Below are 22,062 nucleotides of genomic sequence, written 5' to 3'. Positions count from 1 at the left end.
TTGCACACAGACTGATGCATTCAAATGTTTATTTCATTTAATTTTGATGATTTGAAGTGGCAACAAATGAAAATCCAAAATTCCGTGTGTCACAAAATTAGAATATTACTTAAGGCTAATACAAAAAAGGGATTTTTAGAAATGTTGGCTAACTGAAAAGTATGAAAATGAAAAATATGAGCATGTACAATACTCAATACTTGGTTGGAGCTCCTTTTGCCTCAATTACTGCGTTAATGCGGCGTGGCATGGAGTCGATGAGTTTCTGGCACTGCTCAGGTGTTATGAGAGCCCAGGTTGCTCTGATAGTGGCCTTCAACTCTTCTGCGTTTTTGGGTCTGGCATTCTGCATCTTCCTTTTCACAATACCCCACAGATTTTCTATGGGGCTAAGGTCAGGGGAGTTGGCGGGCCAATTTAGAACAGAAATACCATGGTCCATAAACCAGGCACGGGTAGATTTTGCGCTGTGTGCAGGCGCCAAGTCCTGTTGGAACTTGAAACCTCCATCTCCATAGAGCAGGTCAGCAGCAGGAAGCATGAAGTGCTCTAAAACTTGCTGGTAGACGGCTGCGTTGACCCTGGATCTCAGGAAACAGAGTGGACCGACACCAGCAGATGACATGGCACCCCAAACCATCACTGATGGTGGAAACTTTACACTAGACTTCAGGCAACGTGGATCCTGTGCCTCTCCTGTCTTCTTCCAGACTCTGGGACCTCGATTTCCAAAGGAAATGCAAAATTTGCATGGTTGGGTGATGGTTTGGGGTGCCATGTCATCTGCTGGTGTCGGTCCACTCTGTTTCCTGAGATCCAGGGTCAACGCAGCCGTCTACCAGCAAATTTTAGAGCACTTCATGCTTCCTGCTGCTGACCTGCTCTATGGAGATGGAGATTTCAAGTTCCAACAGGACTTGGTGCCTGCACACAGCGCAAAATCTACCCGTGCCTGGTTTACGGACCATGGTATTTCTGTTCTAAATTGGCCCGCCAACTCCCCTGACCTTAGCCCCATAGAAAATCTGTGGGGTATTGTGAAAAGGAAGATGCAGAATGCCAGACCCAAAAACGCAGAAGAGTTGAAGGCCACTATCAGAGCAACCTGGGCTCTCATAACACCTGAGCAGTGCCAGAAACTCATCGACTCCATGCCACGCCGCATTAACGCAGTAATTGAGGCAAAAGGAGCTCCAACCAAGTATTGAGTATTGTACATGCTCATATTTTTCATTTTCATACTTTTCAGTTGGCCAACATTTCTAAAAATCCCTTTTTTGTATTAGCCTTAAGTAATATTCTAATTTTGTGACACACGGAATTTTGGATTTTCATTTGTTGCCACTTCAAATCATCAAAATTAAATGAAATAAACATTTGAATGCATCAGTCTGTGTGCAATGAATAAATATAATGTACAAGTTACACCTTTTGAATGCAATTACTGAAATAAATCAAGTTTTTCAAAATATTCTAATTTACTGGCTTTTACCTGTACATACCCTTTCTTTTACAACACAACTACTGCAACCACAATAAGAAACACATTGTTCACCTCTCACAAATGAGCATTATAATCTTCGTAAAGGCATATTTTTGCATTTTATGTGTGGTGATTGTGAACATGTGATAGACACAAAATGGGAGTGAAAAAGTGGACGTGACAACTTTCAGAGGAGTATAAGCTGTAACAACAATAAAGCCCCTTTCACACGGCATTTTCCCACCATTTTTTCTTATCGCCACTGTTTTGTATAAATGGCACCGGCACGGAATTAGTGGACTAAGTCGACCCAGCAATCTTCCACCTTCAGAGGTAGTGATAGAGCCATAACTGCATTAGGACGCCACCTTTACTGCCTGTGTCACACAGTCTGAAAAGCCTGCATTTGTTCACCCTTTTTCTTGTTTCACAGTTCTGTATAAACAACACAGCCATGGGATGAGGGGACAAAGTCAATCTTGCAATTTTTACCTCATCTGAGGAAGAATCAAAGGGCAAGAAGCCACCAGTTCACATTGCCTGTTAAAGCCGCCATTTTTCACTGTTCTGTATAAATGGCTCTGAAACAAATTGAACAAACGAGAGGGGAAGGACAACTTTTCTGCCTTCCAAGATAGTATTTGAGCGAAGTACAACACCACCGCCCCTTTTACACTGCCTGTAAGAGCTGACATTTTCCCACCCTTTTTTTCTGTTTTGCTGTTCTGTATAAAAGGCACTGACTCAAAATAGAGGCTATGGAGTTGAATCAGCAATTTTTCCATGTGCAGCCCTTTTCGTGTTGCGTGTAGAATTTTTACTGGTCGCAGTTGTTCTGCTTCATTGGCACCGAGCGGACAAAGTCCTGACATTTTTCAGGGTAGTTATCAGGGGCCTCATGTATTAAGAGTTGCGTGGATTTGCTACTAAAAACAGACGTACGTTAAAATCCAAAAAACTATGTACACAAGTAAAAAATCAGATGTATTAAAGTGTGCCTACTCATGAAGCAGAACACATTTATTTGTTTACATCACAATCAACTTGAAATTGGTCCCAGAAGCCGGTGTGCCTTGGCATGCCCATGTCACTACATGATCGGTTCAGGAAGACACGATCAGTCCACGCATGCATGAAACCATGTCACCTCCGTCAACTTGGCAATTATTATGATCGTGCCCGCCGTCACAGTTAACATGGTTTTCTTTTTTGTAATCTTTATTTCAATAACAATGTTATACAACATATAATGTATATAAGAATACAGTTTTTAGGGAGAACATCCGCACCGTAACACAACATAAACACAACAGAACAAATACCCAGAATCCCTTGCAGCACTAACTCTTCCGGGACGCTACAATATACACCCCCGCTACCCCTTACCCCTCCCCCACCTCAACCCCGCCCACCTCAACCTCCTCATGCTCTCTTAGGGAGAGCATGTCCCAAATTCCAAGCTGCTGTTTTGAGGCATGTTAAAAAAAAAAAATGCACTTTGTGACTTCAATAATAAATATGGCAGTGACATGTTGGCATTTTTTTTCCATAACTTGAGTTGATTAATTTTGGAAAACCTTGTTACATTGTTTAATGCATCCAGCGGGGCATCACAACAAAATTAGGCATAATAAAGTGTTTATTCCACGACTGTATATATCGGTATCGGTTGATAGCGGAATCAGTAATTAAGAGTTGGACAATATCGGCAAAAAACCCATTATCGGACATCTCTAATTACTATTATATTTGTTCAAATATCATGTTTGGCTTTGCTAGGTTCTGTAGAAAAGGCAAAGGTGAAACAAACGCCAGCTCTCTGATGCAACATCTGTGCAAAATTAAGGAAGCTAATGTTTGCTAATTACTTTATTTATTAGTATGATTGAAAGCAGTAGTTCCAAATTGGAGTTGCTTGAAAAACATTAGCATCCTAAATTAAATCCGTTCTTGTGAATCAACTGCTGTGCGTGTGTGTAAGCGCTTCAAAGATGATTCTAATTAAACCAAAACACAAGAGTGACAATAAAAATGCCACAACTACACGCTTCTGGAAGGAGTCCATCCCGTGCTTGTCAAAACATGCTATAAAAACAACAACAACAACAACAACCACAACCACAACTGCGCTGCTGAATTTGGTGCCAAAACCAGATGGTGAGTAAAGTCCTCCGAGGCAATGAGATTACTAAACACTCGGTCACATGACACGTGTCCATCATGCTGGAACTTAGATGACATTTCATCACTGCTGCGCACAAACAAAAGCTTTGACATTTGCCTGTGCCAAGTAGTTCCTCAGATGAACCCAAACCCAGCTGAAAATTCATGCATTTTACATTGGCGACAGCTGCTTGTCTGGAATGACGACAAAGTGTATGTTTGGCAGTCACCGTTGCTCACATTTGATAAGCATCAAGGCATCAGAGCAGCCATCGGGCTGCTGAGTGCAGTGATTGACTGCGGTGCGGAGAGAAAACACCACAGCATGAGGGCATCATGGCTCTTGTGCTGACAAAATATTCCTGTTATGCATGAGCTGTTGGAAGAGGCTGTAATGACTCCTGGAGGCCACTAGGAGGCATGGCATTCAATTCAGTTCATCAATCCATCCATCCACTTGTCCACAGATAGACAGCATTCACACTCACACTCACACGGTCAAATGCAGAGGACACATTTCACCACAGCTAGTGTGTGTGGGACAATCATTGGTACATAGGGCCAATTTAGTGTTGCCAAAGTTCAATGTATTTATACAATTACAATGCAATGCATCACATGGCTAGTTAAAAGTGATTGAAGGCCAAGTTTGAGCCCAACTCTCTTTCAGAGGTGTTTTTCTTACTTGATGAAATCGGTGTACTCCATCCAGAAGACCCCTTCGCTGCTCCCGTGAGCCATCAGCTCATGACGCAGGTGCTGCGGCCAGTCCGTCCACTCGTCTGACCAGCTGCCGTTCCACGAGAATCGACCCCACGGGTTACGGAGGCGAAGCAACCTTGTGAGAGAGGAAAATTGCAATACATATCTCTCAATCAGTCCACTTAGCACTCACTATTCACCCTTTTTCTATTACCATGATGACCTTTGGGCTATTTTCCCATTTTTTTATGTACCGTATTTTTCGGATTATAAATCACTCCGGAGTATAATTCGCACCGGATGAAAATGCATAATAAAGAAGGAAAAAAACATATATAAGTCACATTTTTTGGGGAAATTTATTTGATAAAATCCAACACCAAGAATAGACATTTGAAAGACAATTTAAAATAAATAAAGAATAGTGAACAACAGGCTGAATAAGTGTACGTTATATGACGCATAAATAACCAACTGAGAATGTGCTGATATACGCCTAGTCTCTTACGTGAATGAGATAAATAATAATATTTGATATTTTACGGTAATGTGCTAATAATTTCACACATAAATCGCTCCAGAGTATAAATCGCACCCCTGGCCAAACTATGAAAAAAACTGCGATTTATAATCCGAAAAATACGGTACATTTTATTTTGTATTTCTACAATGAAAGAAAATCCATGGGCTACACTTTGCACTGAAATTGGGGGAAGATGAGTTTGTGGAGGTGGGCTGTAAGCCCTCCGAATGAGTTGTATACACACACAGGAAATAATGTTCTACAAATTGTTTGATTACAGCCGTTCTGTATTTGGTCGGGATGTGCCGATCGGTCAGCCACTGATCAGTTTCAGCTAATTTTCGCAAAAAACACTGATTGCCATAGTGGATTAAAGCCTTTAAATCAGGGGTGTCAAACGTATTGCCTGCAGGCCTGATCAGTTCGTGAACAGGTTTTCGAGTATAAAATCAGCTGACATTTTTGAATGAAAGAAACTGCTGTTCTAAATGTGTCCACTGGATGTCGCAATAGCAATTTTTTGTATCCCATGCTAGAGCGTGCATGACTTCAGAGGGCCGTGTTAAGATTGAGGCAACACTTCCGTGTTTGGACACTACGTACTTAGGCTGCTTATTAGTGATAGTATACAAAATGTGGATTGTTACGTTCATGCCTTGATTGTCAACGATGTTGGTAATAAAACCTGTGACATTTCTACCCAAATACATGCTATAAAAAAATCGGTACATTTTGTGTTGTACTTATGACTGCGGACACATTTTCTGGGCACACATAAATATGCTGAAATAATATCTATCCCTTGCTAATTTAATGTGTGAATAAAGAAGTAAGTTCAAATTCACAAGTTATGTTGTAGATGTATGTACAGAATAAACCACAGGATGTTAGTTAAGGAAAATTAGTCAAATACATTAATAGCATCCTTTAATTTGATATTGATATTATTATTAATTTCATCTTCTGATAGATTAAAAATTAACACCAATGGGAGCATTATAAAACTCTGCCAGACTCAATTCCACCTATTATGATGAACATTATCACATCATTTATTTAGAAAGAATGAATAACTACAAATGAAGATAGTACTATTATCCGAATGATGTAAGTGTAAAAAAAAACCCATTATGATTTGTACATTTTTAGAATGTGCTTGGTCTATTTTTAAACAATTGATCCATAGAGCTGTAGTGTCATGCTAGATACTAGAGTTATTAGATGTACATTTTTATTTTCCAACATTTTTGGGAAAGATAGGGAATATAGAAGATAGGGAAGACCCTAAACCAGGAGTACCCAAACTACGGCCCGCCAGCGTTCAAAATCTGGCCCTTGGGAAGTCCCAAGTTAAGAAAAAAAAAAATTATATATATAATATATTATTCTTTTTTTAAATCTGTCCTTTTTAATCCATTTTCTACCAATTGTTATTCTTGGTGTCTCCTAGCCGCTCAGGAAAATCATATTGTCTAAAAATGCATTTTCCCATCAATAATGTGACATCATCGCGCTTGGTGTATGGCCAAATGTTTTTAACCCAATGCGGCGCCCCGAGTCAAAAAGTTTGGGGACCCCTGCCCTTAAACAAAAGAGGATTTCGAGGGCAAAAACCAGGTATGTAAATGAGTATCGGGGCTGGCAGCATAAAACCATGATCAGATTATTCCTAGTTTTTAGAGGTGCTTGTTTGTTTTATTTATTTAATTCATTTAAAGTAAAACCCCTCAAAAAACAGTCAACGTAACACTTAAAATAAATACTGAATGAAAAGGAGCAGAAAAAAGTAAAAGGCATCACCAATGTTCCCTCAAAGGTGCGCGCCTGTTCCCATGACCTTTGCGCAAGAAAAAATTATACCGTGCACAAAATCCAAATTTCAAGCTGAACTCTAAACAAAATAAACATAACAATTTATTCCGTACCATTATCCTAAGTAACTCTGTGAGTGACACGTGACAACAAGTGTTCACAACAGATAAAACGACATCTGCTGAGACGTTTTAAGGAGGTGGTCGGCATCATAATTGAGTAAAACTGGCAACACTAAAACAAACAGACAATATGTCGTATTGACAGCAACCACTATCTCTTTCGTTTACGCCAAAAGACGCACACACTCGGCTCAGCCAGCGATGCGTTCATGGCCACAAAAACAGACGGAAAACTCCAACACCACACATTAACTGTAACTGCCAGGTGGTTGGCTACACTGTGATGTGTTTCACATGCAGTCAATTAACAGCGAGTTATGCATGCGTGTTTTACAGATTAATTTAAAGCCACAGAGTTAAGAGTTAAATTATGCCTTGCTAACTCCTATTTTGGCAAGGCGGACAGGCACAACATGTACACCCAAACCCCTAAATCACATTTTTGCTTATTCTAGTGTCATGTATTGAGAATGTTAATTTATGATTATGAATCATGAAATGCGTTTACTAGATTACAAAAATGCCAATAAAAACTCTGTAATGATATATTTTACAGGCAAAAAGTTGTACACTGTATCCCATGCTTGTGCTATGTGATCTTTGAAAAAGGTATACATTCTTCCACATTAGGACCTCCTACCCAGACAGTTAACATTTATCTCATTAAAAACAAGCCCTTTTTTATTTTCATTGTCAGTGGGCAAAATAATTTCTTGAAATGATTGCTGTTATTTAATTATTATAATAAGACATTTCATTTGTTTGCTTTGTTAGCTACGGGACAGGTGTGATGCTGGTGTGGCAAGTGCACGTCTAATGTTAATCACATGGTCCACTGCATTTGCTCAGACACATGAAAAATTAGGGGGAACATTGCTCGTCACGTAATCTCATCTTTATCTTCTCAAGGGACGTTACAATTGTATAGAAATAAAACTTGAATTAACTTCGGAGCAGCCAGGGTTCAGATCGTAAACTCTTCATGTACAATCTACTGAACACAACAATTATTGTCTAACTAGCTGGCAAGAAGAAGCGCTTAAGCAGCCGAGCTCTGCACACATCTGGGAAGACGGTAAACATGGATGTTGGGCGACGATTTTTTTCGAACAAAAAGTACCTTAACAGATTGACAATAACACCAGCAATGATGAAACGGGTGATGATTCAGAGAGCGGACTTCTCTTCTTTGTCAAACACACCATCAGCAGCTCTTCCCTTTGTGCATGCATAAATGGACCACAACACCGAGACCGGACCCTGGCGCACGGGCGACACGGGGAGGAAGAGGACCGCTTTGAGTACGACGACATTAGCTGTGGCTCTTTTGTCGGTCTTGGGGACTTCAGTTTCATACAAAACATTGAAAGAGGAAATGCAGTTTTTTTTATCGTTCACAATCATTATGAAAGACGGATGCATTTTTTTTAAACACATTCTAACTCGTAAATAAACCTAAAAAAAGTCAGCTTACAGCGGAGCCAATGGGAGGTCTTATTTTCCGCCCATAAAATCTGATAAATAACCATTCGAAAGGCGACAACAATACTCCATTTACATTTCATGACTTGAATATTAACCAAGTATTAGTGTTATTGTTATTATAAGCACTAACGAAGACAAACTATTTATAGCGGCGCTGTGATCCCTAGCGTGTGTCCCTATGTTTTCATCATCGAGTGGTCAGCTGTTTCCACGCTTCCTTGCTCATGGAAGTTTATTGTAGATCATAAATCATGCATCTCACCTGGATAGTAGAAGGACGAGGATTTAATCCGACAAGTTGGTACACTATTATTGAGTTTGAGTTTATTTCGAACATGCAAGCATACAACATGATACATCACAATTTCCAGTTTCTCTTTTCAACATGTTCGTAAAGGAGTAGGAAGAAGCATAGCTTATTTAATCCTACCCCTTTTCTTTTACATAACAGTTGCTAAAACTTTTGTTCACTTCCTGTTCTCAATTTATTCACAATACACTCCATAAGTAATCACAATAAAAATAAATAAATAAATAATAATTGGTGAAGTAAGTCATATTTCATATGATGAGATAAGTAAGATTATTTTGAGAATGAAAGAATAGATGGATGAAATAAATTCAGAATGTTTATCATGGTTCTTCTTCTTTGTACTTTCTTGAAGTGGATCATATTAGTACATTGTTTGATTGTTATTATAGCCAATTAAGACCCGGAAATGGCGAGAACGACACAAAAAGACGCTTGGTTCCCACTTTTCTTTGCAAGGATTATGAGTCATTTTTCATCTTAACTGGAATATACACAATTCTATCAGTTGGCATCCTAATGACAGCAGACCTTGTACAGTAAGTGATGTTTAATTATGTTCCGCCCGAATGCAGCTGAGATAGGCTCCAGCAGCCCCCGCGACCCAGTAATGACAAGCGGTAGGAAATGGATGGATGGATGTTGGCTCTCATAAAGTCTGCAATGAGCAGTTATCAGTGATGTTGTTGGGAAAAAAAACGTGAACGTTGTGATGCGTTTTGATATAAAAATAAATATTCAATGTTATTATAATTGTGCCCGTTACTACATTACATACGGTATATACTTACAACATTTTAGAAGACATACAAAACACATGTGTTCCTGTTTTACACAAGGATTGTGAATGATAGGCAAAATTCCAAAAGAAGTGCCGTTTCCCTTTAAAGGGGCCCTTAAAAACTGGTTGAAGTCAAACCAGTCATGCTCCCATAGCTGCTTTCGATACCGTCGATGATAATATTTTATTAGAGCGTATCAAAACACGTATTGGTATGTCAGACTTAGCTTTGTCGTGGTTTAACTCTTATCTTACTGACAGGATGCAATGCGTCTCCCATAATAATGTGACCTCGGACTATGTTAAGGTAACGTGCGGAGTTCCTCAGGGTTCGGTTCTTGGCCCTGCACTATTTAGTATTTACATGCTGCCGCTAGGCGACATCATACGCAAATACGGTGTTAGCTTTCATTGCTATGCTGATGACACCCAACTCTACATGCCCCTAAAGCTGACCAACACGCCGGATTGTAGTCAGCTGGAGGCGTGTCTTAATGAAATTAAACAATGGATGTCCGCTAACTTCTTGCAACTCAACGCCAAGAAAACGGAAATGCTGATTATCGGTCCTGCTAAACACAGACATTTATTTAATAATACCACCTTAACATTTGACAACCAAACAATTACACAAGGCGAATCAGTAAAGAATCTGGGTATTATCTTCGACCCAACTCTCTCGTTTGAATCACACATTAAGAGTGTTACTAAAACGGCCTTCTTTCATCTCCGTAATATCGCTAAAATTCGTTCTATTTTATCCACTAGCGACGCTGAGATCATTATTCATGCGTTCGTTACGTCTCGTCTCGACTACTGTAACGTATTATTTTCGGGTCTCCCTATGTCTAGCATTAAAAAATTACAGTTGGTACAAAATGCGGCTGCTAGACTTTTGACAAGAACAAGAAAGTTTGATCATATTACGCCTATACTGGCTCACCTGCACTGGCTTCCTGTGCACTTAAGAAGTGACTTTAAGGTTTTACTACTTACGTATAAAATACTACACGGTCTAGCTCCGTCCTATCTTGTCGATTGCATTGTACCATATGTCCCGGCAAGAAATCTGCGTTCTAAGAACTCCGGCTTATTAGTGATTCCCAGAACCCAAAAAAAGTCTGCGGGCTATAGAGCGTTTTCTATTCGGGCTCCAGTACTATGGAATGCCCTCCCGGTAACAATTAGAGATGCTACCTCAGTAGAAGCATTTAATTAAGTCCCATCTTAAAACTCATTTGTATACTCTAGCCTTTAAATAGCCCCCCTGTTAGACCAGTTGATCTGCCGTTTCTTTTCTTTTCTCCTCTGCTCCCCTTTTCCTTGAGGGGGGGGGGGGCACAGGTCCGGTGGCCATGGATGAAGTGCTGGCTGTCCAGAGTCGGGACCCGGGGTGGACCGCTCGCCTGTGCATCGGCTGGGAACATCTCTACGCTGCTGACCCGTCTCCGCTCGGGATGGTGTCCTGCTGGCCCCACTATGGACTGGACTCTTACTATTATGTTGGATCCACTATGGACTGGACTCTCACAATATTATGTCAGACCCACTCGACATCCATTGCTTTCGGTCTCCCCTAGAGGGGGGGGGGGGGGTTACCCACATATGCGGTCCTCTCCAAGGTTTCTCATAGTCATTCACATCGACGTCCCACTGGGGTGAGTTTTTCCTTGCCCGTATGTGGGCTTTGTACCGAGGATGTCGTTGTGGCTTGTGCAGCCCTTTGAGACACTTGTGATTTAGGGCTATATAAATAAAGATTGATTGATGATTGATTGATTAACCTCTCCTTGGACGCTCTCTTTTAAAACTCTGGTTATTTGTACCTGTGGTGTTATTGTTTGTCTATTGTCAAAGTTGTTTTATTTATATAGTGCAATTTTAAAACAGACTACTGTCCCAAAGTGCTGTACGGATTAAAAAAGAAAGGTAAAAGATTAGAAATAATAATAATAATACAAATCACAATAAGTACAGAACATTCTATACATAAAACACAGTTAAAAATCCATTAAAAAATAAAATGTCCATGTGTCCATAGTTTGTGTTTTTCTACCTGCCTCAGGACAATGGATGCATTTAGCTTTTGTGCTATGGTTGAAGCTGTTTTTGCTGACACATTGATTAATATGTAATGTCCTAATTCAAATAAGTAAATAAAATCAGCCAATACCATTTTCCCCCCAATCTGGACCTGAATTGTATTACTATTTTTGTTTTGTAACGACAACATTCAAGTTATTTTTTTCTTTTCTGGTTTTTGAAATGACAAACTGTTTGTCGGCGCACTTGGAAGCAGCAGGCACTCTCCCCGAGGTTGAAAATTGTGTATCTCCATTCTTCTGTATGTTTTGCATGGATGGAAAAATTAACAATAACAATCTTTGAAGTCTTTGAACAACAAGCGGGCACCAAAATGGTGGCAGCGCCTTCTGTGCTGCTCGCTTCAGGGATGATTGATGACGTTTATCAACCTATTTTAGTATAATATAGCACTTCAACGGAGGGCACTCACTTTCCCAAACATCTGCGGCCGAGGTGAAGAGCCGCTCCAAAAAACACGTTTCATGTCCTGATTGCCATTTTGGATCAAGCACTTCCACTCCACTTGCTTTATGGCAGGAAATTAAAGTATGCGGCTCTTGAGAAAATGACATCTAAGACTCTTTTATTTCTGCCCAGCTACTCTCCATTTCCTCTCACAGGTAAGGTTAGTAGAATCCCCCGCATTGTGTGTGCTATCACTGTGCGACCCCCTCGTCCGCCTCTTATTCCATCAAAGGGGTTAAACTGTAGTCAGGGTGCACCTGCCTTCTATTTATATCAAACCCAGTCTACTCTCCATATGAAAAGCGCCCTGACAAAAGAATGATCCATTTTAAAACAAGATAGAAAACATACCAAATTAGATATTCCGATACATAATTCACATCTAATAATCTTTGAATCTAGGTCAAACTGAGATTATGGAAAGAGTTTATTTGAAATAAAAACAACTTATAAAGTGAGAAAAACCTATTAGTGTATGATTCATGCTAGCATTAATTAGAGCTGCAGCTGAAGGGAAGGCAAGGACTCAAAAAGGAGACTCACAAGCCTTGGGAGAATTTAAACTAGCAGAGGCACTTCTACTTCAAGGAAGCGTATGTTCATGAGCGAACTTCAAGGGCATCCATCAAACAAGATAGCAAGATATTCTGTCAGAGATGTTTGTTTCTACCTAAGACGTGTGCACTCGCTCATCTACTTTGATACAAAACAAGATCTGTATTAGAAGAATGCTTTCACAAACACAACAGTGCTCATTTTGGAGCATGGGAGAAAGGTATTGACCCACCCAAATTTCACACATAAAATATTATACTGTCCAGATGATATACAGTGGTAGCTCAGCTTGCGAGTGACCCACATTTGTTGCGATCCAGTGTTAATTTTGAGAGCACTTTTAGTGTGAGCCTTTTGACAAAAATGTATTTTGGTTTAGTCCAATTTTAGTCAATGAAATTACACAACATTTTAGTCAGCTAAAATTACAGTAAATTTAGCTCACTAAAATAAAAAAAGTATAAGACATAAGGCCTCTTTAAAGCTAATTTTAAAAACTTCTTTATTTAGACTACCTGCAAAACATTTGTTTAACAGAAAAGTAACATGGTCTTATGGTCAGGAATGATGTAATAAGTAATTTTTTGTTCCACAGGTCAACGCCAATAAATATCTTTCAGGCACTTTTCTATTTTTTTATAGCTACGTCTCTGGCAAAGCAGGTATGTACGTCTATGTGTGTTGTGAAACAGAGTTACGATGCATGCTTTGATCATAATTTGTTTATGAGCGCGGCAGAACCGGAAGCAGCCAAATTCATCCATCCATCTTCGACCGCTTGTCCCTCTCAAGGTTGCAGGGGGCTGAAGCCTTTCATTTGTCAACAAATGTGTGCCTCAAATAAATAAATAAATATTTGAGAACCACTGCGCTTGTGAAATAAGCACGTTGGACTATATTAAAAGTTGTAATGCATTTAGATTAAACAATAAATAAACCATTTCTTGAGGAAAATACAATTACTTGATTGTTTTTTGTACATAAGTAATAAGGCAGAATTCACTTTAACTTACAGTTGTGTAGCTGTCACGATTGATCACTGCTAATGGCATCACATAGCGTCAAAAATAAAATGTGTCCTCTTCACTTTCTTCCAGGTGTACACATATTACAATGTGGTACATGTTAAAGCCATTTAACAGGTTTGTTTTGACAGTGAGAAATCCAACTTTCTCATCTCACAAGGAAACACATCTGATTGGTAACTAACCCGGCAGCGTCTTTCATATGTACGCTGTGATTGGCTAGATTCCCAACTTGTCCCAGCCATCTACAAAACAAACATTAAATATGTTTGGATTTCTTTCTTGTCAACATTTTCGTCTCTTTTATTCGTTGACAAAAATCTCAGTTAATTTTGACATGTTTTAGTCATCGTGCATTTTGTTTTGATTAGTAATTGTTATTGTTCGCCGGGTTTTGCAGTCTGGCTATGTTGGACGCACTTTATTGGACATATACCGTATTTTCCGCACTATAAGGCGCACCGGATTATTAGCCGCACCTTCAATGAATGGCATATTTCATAACTTTGTCCACCAATAAGCCGCCCCGGACTATAAGCCGCACCTACGCTGCGCTAAAGGGAATGTCAAAAAAACAGTCAGATAGGTCAGTCAAACTTTAATAATATATTGAAAACCAGCGTTCTAACAACTCTGTCCCAAAATGTACGCAAATGTGCAATCACAAACATAGTAAAATTCAAAATAGTGCAGAGCAATAGCAACATAATGTTGCTCGAATGTTAATGTCACAACACACAAAATAAACATAGCGCTCACTTTCTGAAGTTATTCTTCATTCGTAAATCCTTCGTCTTCGGTGTCCGAAGTGAAAAGTTGGGCAAATGTGAGATCCAAAATGGCCGGTTCCGTCTCGTCGAAGTCATCGGAGTCAGTGTCACTGTTATCCAGCAGTTCTGTGAATCCTGCCTTCCGGAAAGCTCGGACCACAGTTGTGACCGAAATATCTGCCCAGGCATTTACGATCCACTGGCAGATGTTGGCGTCGTCTGGCGCTGCCTCCCTGTCTTAGTGAATGTGTGTTCGCCTTCTGTCATCCATTGTTCCCACGCAGTTAGCAGTCTAGCTTTGAATGCCCTGTTGACACCAATATCTAGCGGCTGGAGGTCTTTTGTCAATCCACCCGGAATGACGGCGAGTATTGAATTAAGCGCGTAAGCGTGTCTCTTAATGTGATGTTATGAGCTAGCAAATATAACAACTACACTACCCAGCATGCAACGATAGTTACGAGCATGCGCGGTAGCCCTGAGAAGCGTTGTATGCTGGCAGTTAGAATGTGGTTATGAGCACGCTGTGAGTAAACGTTGAGAACTCAGTTAACACGCCTCGTCTGCATTATTTATAATTAGACAGACAACACACTTAATAGGAGCCATTTTGGGGTCTTTACATAAACACACAAATGGAAATGAAACGTCACATATCCCAGCATGCACCGCGCGCTTCTTCTTCTTCCGGGGGCGGGTGGTTGCTTACAGTACAAGAAGAAGCGCTTCCTGTTCTATGGGGGCGGGTGCTTACCTTGGCGGTTGCTTGCGTAGAAGAAGAAGCGCTTCCTGCTCTACCGGGAAAAAAGATGGCGGCTGTTTACCGAAGTTGCGAGAACGAAACTTTATGAAAATGAATCTTAATATTTATCCATATATAAAGCGCACCGGGTTAAAAGCCGCACTGTCAGCTTTTGAGTAAATTTGTGGTTTTTAGGTGCGGCTAATGGTGCGGAAAATACGGTAAGTGAAGCTCTCTACTTCAAGTTGGGATGAAACACACAAAAATAAGAGGTAGGATAAAATGCTATTATCTTAATGATGTGCATAATAACACTGACATGCGAAATACAGTGACATTACTGCTGCTAAAAGCAGCTTTTTTTATGCAGCTGTGAATCGGAGAGTGTGCAGGTGTACCTAATTTTGTGACGGGATGAATCTATATAATGTATTAATTTTATTTTTGACCGTTTCTGGTAAAAAATTTTATATATTTAAACACTTTACATTTTGAAAAATAAATGATGATACTTTTGGAGAAGGTGGGGCGTGGTTTCATTTGCAATCTGAGAGTGCCTCATCAAGCAAACAGCTTGCAGACAGAATCCAAAACAGATTATTTATTTACTTTTTTTTTTATTTAGAAAATAAAAACGGGTTATAAATGTGACTGGAGCTATATCTACGCAAAATGTACACCATAGCATATTACAGGAAAGTGTTTTAAATGTAGTTTAATATCATCATAGGTCCACTGTTTATAGCCATTAGATCAACACAGTCCTGCCCTTCAACTATCGTATCTAAGAAAATTAGTGCGCAGGAGACACCGAGAAGAAGAAGCAGATGATCGCCACCAAATCAGAAAAACAAACCATTAAAAAACATGACCAAGCAAGTAGCAGCACGATCAGTCTGTAATACCCTGAAGCAGAATCCAGCATGGGCGGCAAAATAAGGTCCACACCGCAGGCGTTAATCAATGAAAATATGAAGAAGCTGCTCAATGGTGTGCGACGTACAGTATTTCAGTTCTTTCTTTCTCGTATCAATACAAATTGGACAGTTGAGCATTTGCCTTGCTTACTGGGACTTATGCAGATATTCATGTCGGTGACTGTCAACTCTGACCTCACCGGTCCGTCATTCAAAGACATCCGTGTGCAACATAAACAATGATAACAATTCCTACTGTTACACGACGGAGAAGCAGCACAAAGGAGACATCGCATGAGTCCGCTAAATATTGAATATTATTATATTAACTGATAAAACCACTGTAATTGTTAGTAGTACATTTGATTGTATTGTTTGTCATACAATATGTTTTTTAATACCTGTATCCTTGAACATCTCGTACATCCAAGATGGAGTAGGCATGGCGAGGTCGCAATCCCAGCGATTCATAGACGGCGTCATCCACCTTCATGTTGCCTCCTCCGCACGAGGCGCCCATCAGAAACCTATACGACAACAACAACAGTCAGCTTTCACGCCGTCTTGCCGTACACAATGTATTTATCTGTGTTGTATGTGTGGCCCTGAATTGCAAATACTCCTCCACTTTGCTGATGAAGCTTTTGCCAATAGTATACGCTCTCATGACATGCTTGGCTTTGATTTATTAAAACATACTGCAGCTTGTCTGACAGATGGGCCGCCAGTTTGGCTGCTGATGATGGAGCCACGTTGGGGCTGGACTAGTTTGTCTGAAGCTGCTTTGGAAGTGTGAATATCAGGGTGACGGTTACAGGGCCTCTTTCATTACCAACATACTGTACAATACACAAACTGAAAAAAAAAAAACATTTACCATATGTATGTTTTATCTATTAAAAAACAACCAAAATCTATTACTACTTTGTTTGAGGAAACAAGATGGGTTAAGATAAAGTATCATTTACATACTATCTTGGCATGCGCACGATAACACCGACATGCAACATGCAGTGACATAAATGCTGCTAAAAGTAGGTTTTTTATGATGTAGTCGGAAAGAATGCAGGTGTAATCCAATGTTTTGAACGGGTGAATCTATATAATGGTTATGCATTTTATTTTTGACCGGGACTGAAAAAGAAATTGTGGCGACGACTTCAAGATATATATTTAACAGTGTACATATGGCGTCACATTAGTGCCAAAAATCCGAGCGCATAAAAACTGTTATCGCGCGCTGATTCTCCACTTCGTGCGCGCGCGTGGTGCCTTTTTGCGCGCGCGTGGTGCCTTTCTGCGCGCGCGGTCTGTGCGCTCTCTGTGTAGTCCTGGCATCTCTCCTCGCGCTGTCTGTTTCTTTTTGGCACTTTGGGGGCGGGTATGCTTAGACGGCCCCTCCTTTCTGATTGACTCTGAGCATTTTTCATATGACCAATCATTCTCCAGCGTAGCAACGTTGTAGCCATCTTACCTCGGACAGCTAGCCTCAATCATTACATTGATGTCAATGGTACATGTACTAATTAAATTACCATAACTTGCTCGATTTTCGACCAATTAACAAACGGTTTGCCTTGTTACAAATCTTATTACATGTAGATATGACATAGGATAATGTACCTGTTGAAATTACCTGATTCGCTTTAAAAAAAAATTACTTAATTGTGCAACATAGTTGTGTAGGGTCAGTGTTAGTCAGTTCTCTGATTATTTTAAACTGTTACAGAATACATTATTAAAAGGCTATTTTTAACATTTTAAAAACAAAATTCAAAGATTATTTCATTAATTTTATGGCTGAATCAAAAGAAATTCCATAAATTAGAAAACAAATGTTCAAGAAGAAGTGAAAATATAAAATAATGTTATGGTTGGATGTTATTGCTGGTGGACCAGTTCTGGCTGAAAGATGTGATTATGGTGTTTGTTGTCTTATTATTTATTTGGGTCACATTTTGTATTACCCTGTATTGTGTTTATGTGGTATGAAATAACCTTCATCAGCGCGCGACATTTTTTTTATCCACTTCTTCCTCCGTAAATCTTGATACATATTGACGATGACCCGCCCTGCTATACTTCTGATTGGCTCTGAGCATTTTTCGCCTGACCAATCAGAAAGAAGGGGCCGTCTCAGCATACCCGCCCCCAAAGTGCCAAAACGAAACATGACAGCGCACAGACCGAGACGGCGGGCGCGCAGAAAGGCACCACGTGCGCGCACGAAGTGGAGAATCAGCGCGCGATAACAGTTTTTATGCGCTCGGATTTTTGGCACTAATGTGACGCCATATGTACATTTTTAAAACAGAAAAGATGATACTTTTGGAGAGGGTGGGGTGTTGTTTCATTTGCAATCTGGAAACGCCTCCGCATGAACATTTTGCAGACAGAATCAAAAAATTGCTTATAAATGTGACTGTGGAGCAAAATTAATGCAAAAATTACACTAAAGCATATTCAATATGATATTATCTAGACCACAAGGAAGTGATTTAAATGTAGAGTAAATCAAAATCATTATACAGCTCGGTCCCCGTTAACTTGTTACTGTCACGCTTCAAAACTTGCAGCAAAATGAACACAAGTTAATAATACATGATTGTACTTTAGGTCCTTTTTGAAATTACAACAGGCAAGCAGTAAGGATTATGAGAAATGCCTTCTCTGACAAATAGTGAGGATGACCCAGCAGCTGCGTACCACCGCTGAGTCTATGTGTTCTGTCCATCATCTTGTACTATCATTCATTAGTGTCAAGTACGTATTCTTTTTAGAATCCCTTCTTTCTTGAAGACAAGAATACATGCTGGTGTACCTCATTCTGATGATGTGCATTGATTGGAACGTAGACAAGATTTACAGTACAGTAGTTGCTGATAAGTTCCACAACGTTGAATTTACATTGTGGAGGGATAAAATAGTCCTCTTCTCTTTCCAATACCACGTTGTTGGTTTTTAGTGTCTTTTTTGTCCAGCTTTCATACTCCCTTTTATACCCTTTATAAGAAATACATTAGAGGCTAACTCCGTAGCACTGCTTGCTTGTGCTGCTTGCTTTTCTGAGGCACTTTTTTTTATTAACATGGGCAGCATAGAACAGCACTTTTATTTGGAAGACAGGAACTGCGCGGTCGGTCTTTACACCTTTGACAGCAAGTGTTGTAGAGAGAGTCTGCGTTGAAATAAAAAGTGTTTTTGCGTTCTTGCCTGTCGGTGTTTCCTTCAAACTGAGCTAGCTGCAGTCAGTGGTCATCTCATAAGACCTTTAGTTGCCGTGTATGTCAATCAAGTGACAGGTTTCTTCTTAATGTAATTGAATGTGGCGCGCCGCCACAGCATTTTTATTACAGACACACAAAATAAGGTTGTTTTTTTTTTTACTTGAAAATAAATTAAAATAATATATTGTAGCCTCCAAAAGAAGAAATCACACAAAGTCCAACACTATTTTTTACTTTTATTACCAATTTTATAATAAAAAACGGAACAATTCCAACAGGTTTTACCTCCCGTGCAAACACTTTCATCTCGTAAGTCCGCGCTTCCCCGGACAAAGAACAGCACTTCCTCATTTTCCGCCAATCAGCTTTCAGGTACGGATGGTGTGTTTGTAAACATGGGAAAAACTGAGATCAAATCCAAACCCAGCGATCATAAAACATTAGCATTAGCTGGTCGTTACAGTATAAATTTATACATATATAGCCTCTTATTTAAGTAATGTACCGAAAACTTGACCACCGAAAAAAGACTTGCATCACCGAAAACCGCGCTACCAAAACCGCATGTAAACCAAATGCACTTCATTGTCTGAAGCGTTGTCAGCATGTCTGCGATGTGGTTGTGATTTTCACATATATTGCAGATATACCTGCGGACAGCCATCTAAAAAATGTGCTAATTTTAGGAGGACAGGCGCGGCTTTTAAGAAGAGAAAGTCCAACTAGTGCAAGAGCGTGAAGCAAATGTGACGTCATGCTCGCTGCAGCTCTCTTCTTTCGACAGGGACATCGAGGGACAGAAGTTAAGAATCTCTAAACCCAAGTACATTTTATAATAACACCAGAAGAAGATGTTAGATTTGTTGCTAGTTGTTTTTAATAAAAACACTCATTAAAAGTTTGTAAACACTTGAAAAAACAAGTGTTGAACAAAGTCCATTGTATTGCCCGTGTCCGTCCATCCCTCTCCTTCTCTGCCGCTGAAACCCTGTTCCATGCCTTCATCACCTCCAAACTCGATTACTGCAACAGCATCCTCTACGGCTCATCTTCCAAAATCTTCAATCAACTTCAATACATTCAAAATTCTGCCGCCCGCCTGCTCACCCACACCCGCTCCCGTGAGCACATCACCCCAGTCCGTCAGAAACTCCACTGGCTCCCCGTTCCTCACCGGATCCACTTTAAAATCCTCCTCCTCACCCACAAAGCCCTCCAAAACCAGGCCCCCTGCTACCTCACCAACCTGCTTCACCGCCATACCCCTTCATGCAGCCTCCGCTCCTCCGACGCCAACCTCCTCTCCCCACCACTCAGAACCAAGTTTCGGACCTGGGATGATAGAGCCTTCTCCATCGCTGCTCCCACCCTCTGGAACGCTCTCCCCAAACCTATCCGTGACTGCTCAGACCTTCCTACCTTCAAAAGCTTTCTCAAAACACACCTCTTCAGATCTGCTTTTAACCTGTGATTAGTGTTCTGTGTCTTGTAGTGTCCCGTCTTGTAATGTTCAATGTTATGTATTTTACTATGTACTGCTTTTATATTTCCTGTACTATGTATTATTACTTTGAACTGTTTTCTATTTAAATTTTTATTCTGTAAAGCGTCTTTGAGTACCCTGAAAAGCGCTATACCAAATAAAATGTATTATTATTATTAAAAAAACAGCAACAATTGAAAATATGGCAAAACGATAAATATATAAATATATATGTTAATACTAATTAATAATAACAGATTTGTTTTAAATGTATGTATACATTTTGTTAGCCTTTTTAAAGAAAATCATATCGTCATTGCAAATTACTCAATGACGTCATGGTGACCACGCACCCACCGCCACAGGTATCTTGGCAGTTTAGGGGAAACCCTGCGGGTAATGTATATTTTTTAATGCCTGGTGATCGGCCCACACCCTCTCTAGGATCGACCGTTAACTCGCGATCGCCGTAATGGGAACCGCTGCTCTAAGACATATACCGTATTTTCCGCACTATAAGGCGCACCGGATTATTAGCCGCACCTTCAATGAATGGCATATTTCATAACTTTGTCCACCAATAAGCCGCCCCGGACTATAAGCCGCGCCTACGCTGCGCTAAAGGGAATGTCAAAAAAACAGTCAGATAGGTCAGTCAAACTTTAATAATATATTAAAAACCAGCGTTCTAACAACTCTGTTCACTCCCAAAATGTACGCAAATGTGCAATCACAAACATAGTAAAATTCAAAATAGTGCAGAGCAATAGCAACATAATGTTGCTCGAACGTTAATGTCACAACACACAAAATAAACATAGCGCTCACTTTCTGAAGTTATTCTTCATTCGTAAATCCTTCGTCTTCGGTGTCCGAAGTGAAAAGTTGGGCAAATTTACGATCCACTGGCAGATGTTGGCGTCGTCTGGCGCTGCCTCCTCGTCTTAGTGAAGGTGTGTTCGCCTTCTGTCATCCATTGTTCCCACGCAGTTAGCAGTCTAGCTTCGAATGCCCTGTTGACACCAATATCTAGCGGCTGGAGGTCTTTTGTCAATCCACCAGGAATGACGGCGAGTATTGAATTAAGCGCGTAAGCGTGTCTCTCAATGTGCTGTTATGAGCTAGCAAATATAACAACTACACTACCCAGCATGCAACGATAGTTACGAGCATGCGCGGTAGCCCTGAGAAGCGTTGTTGTATGCTGGGAGTTAGAATGCGGTTATGAGCACGCTGTGAGTAAACGTTGAGAACTCAGTTAACACGCCTCGTCTGCATTATTTATAATTAGACAGACAACACACTTAATAGGAGCCATTTTGGGGTCTTTACATAAACACACAAATGGAAATGAAACGTCACATATCCCAGCATGCACCGCGCGCTTCTTCTACAGGGAAAAAAGATGGCGG

General features: G+C 40.2%; 1 protein-coding gene across 2 annotated transcripts in view; it reads right to left on the bottom strand.

Annotated features, from left to right (window-relative positions):
- Window positions 1-22,062, bottom strand: part of capn15 (calpain 15) — a 110,252-nt gene that overhangs the window by 11,666 nt on the left and 76,524 nt on the right. For both annotated transcript variants that reach the window (XM_061967687.1, XM_061967686.1), the window contains exons 6-7: window positions 16,342-16,467; window positions 4,332-4,484 (exon numbers count right to left, since the gene is read on the bottom strand). In XM_061967687.1, the coding sequence (XP_061823671.1) occupies window positions 4,332-4,484; window positions 16,342-16,467 (279 nt within the window). The remainder of the gene's footprint in view (window positions 1-4,331; window positions 4,485-16,341; window positions 16,468-22,062) is intronic.

Source organism: Nerophis lumbriciformis, linkage group LG11 (assembly GCF_033978685.3).
Source record: "Nerophis lumbriciformis linkage group LG11, RoL_Nlum_v2.1, whole genome shotgun sequence".
In the NCBI taxonomy this organism is placed as follows: Eukaryota; Metazoa; Chordata; class Actinopteri; order Syngnathiformes; family Syngnathidae; genus Nerophis; species Nerophis lumbriciformis.
The sequence above is the reverse complement of the archived record's forward strand: the minus strand, read 5'-3'. Positions and strand labels throughout refer to the sequence as shown.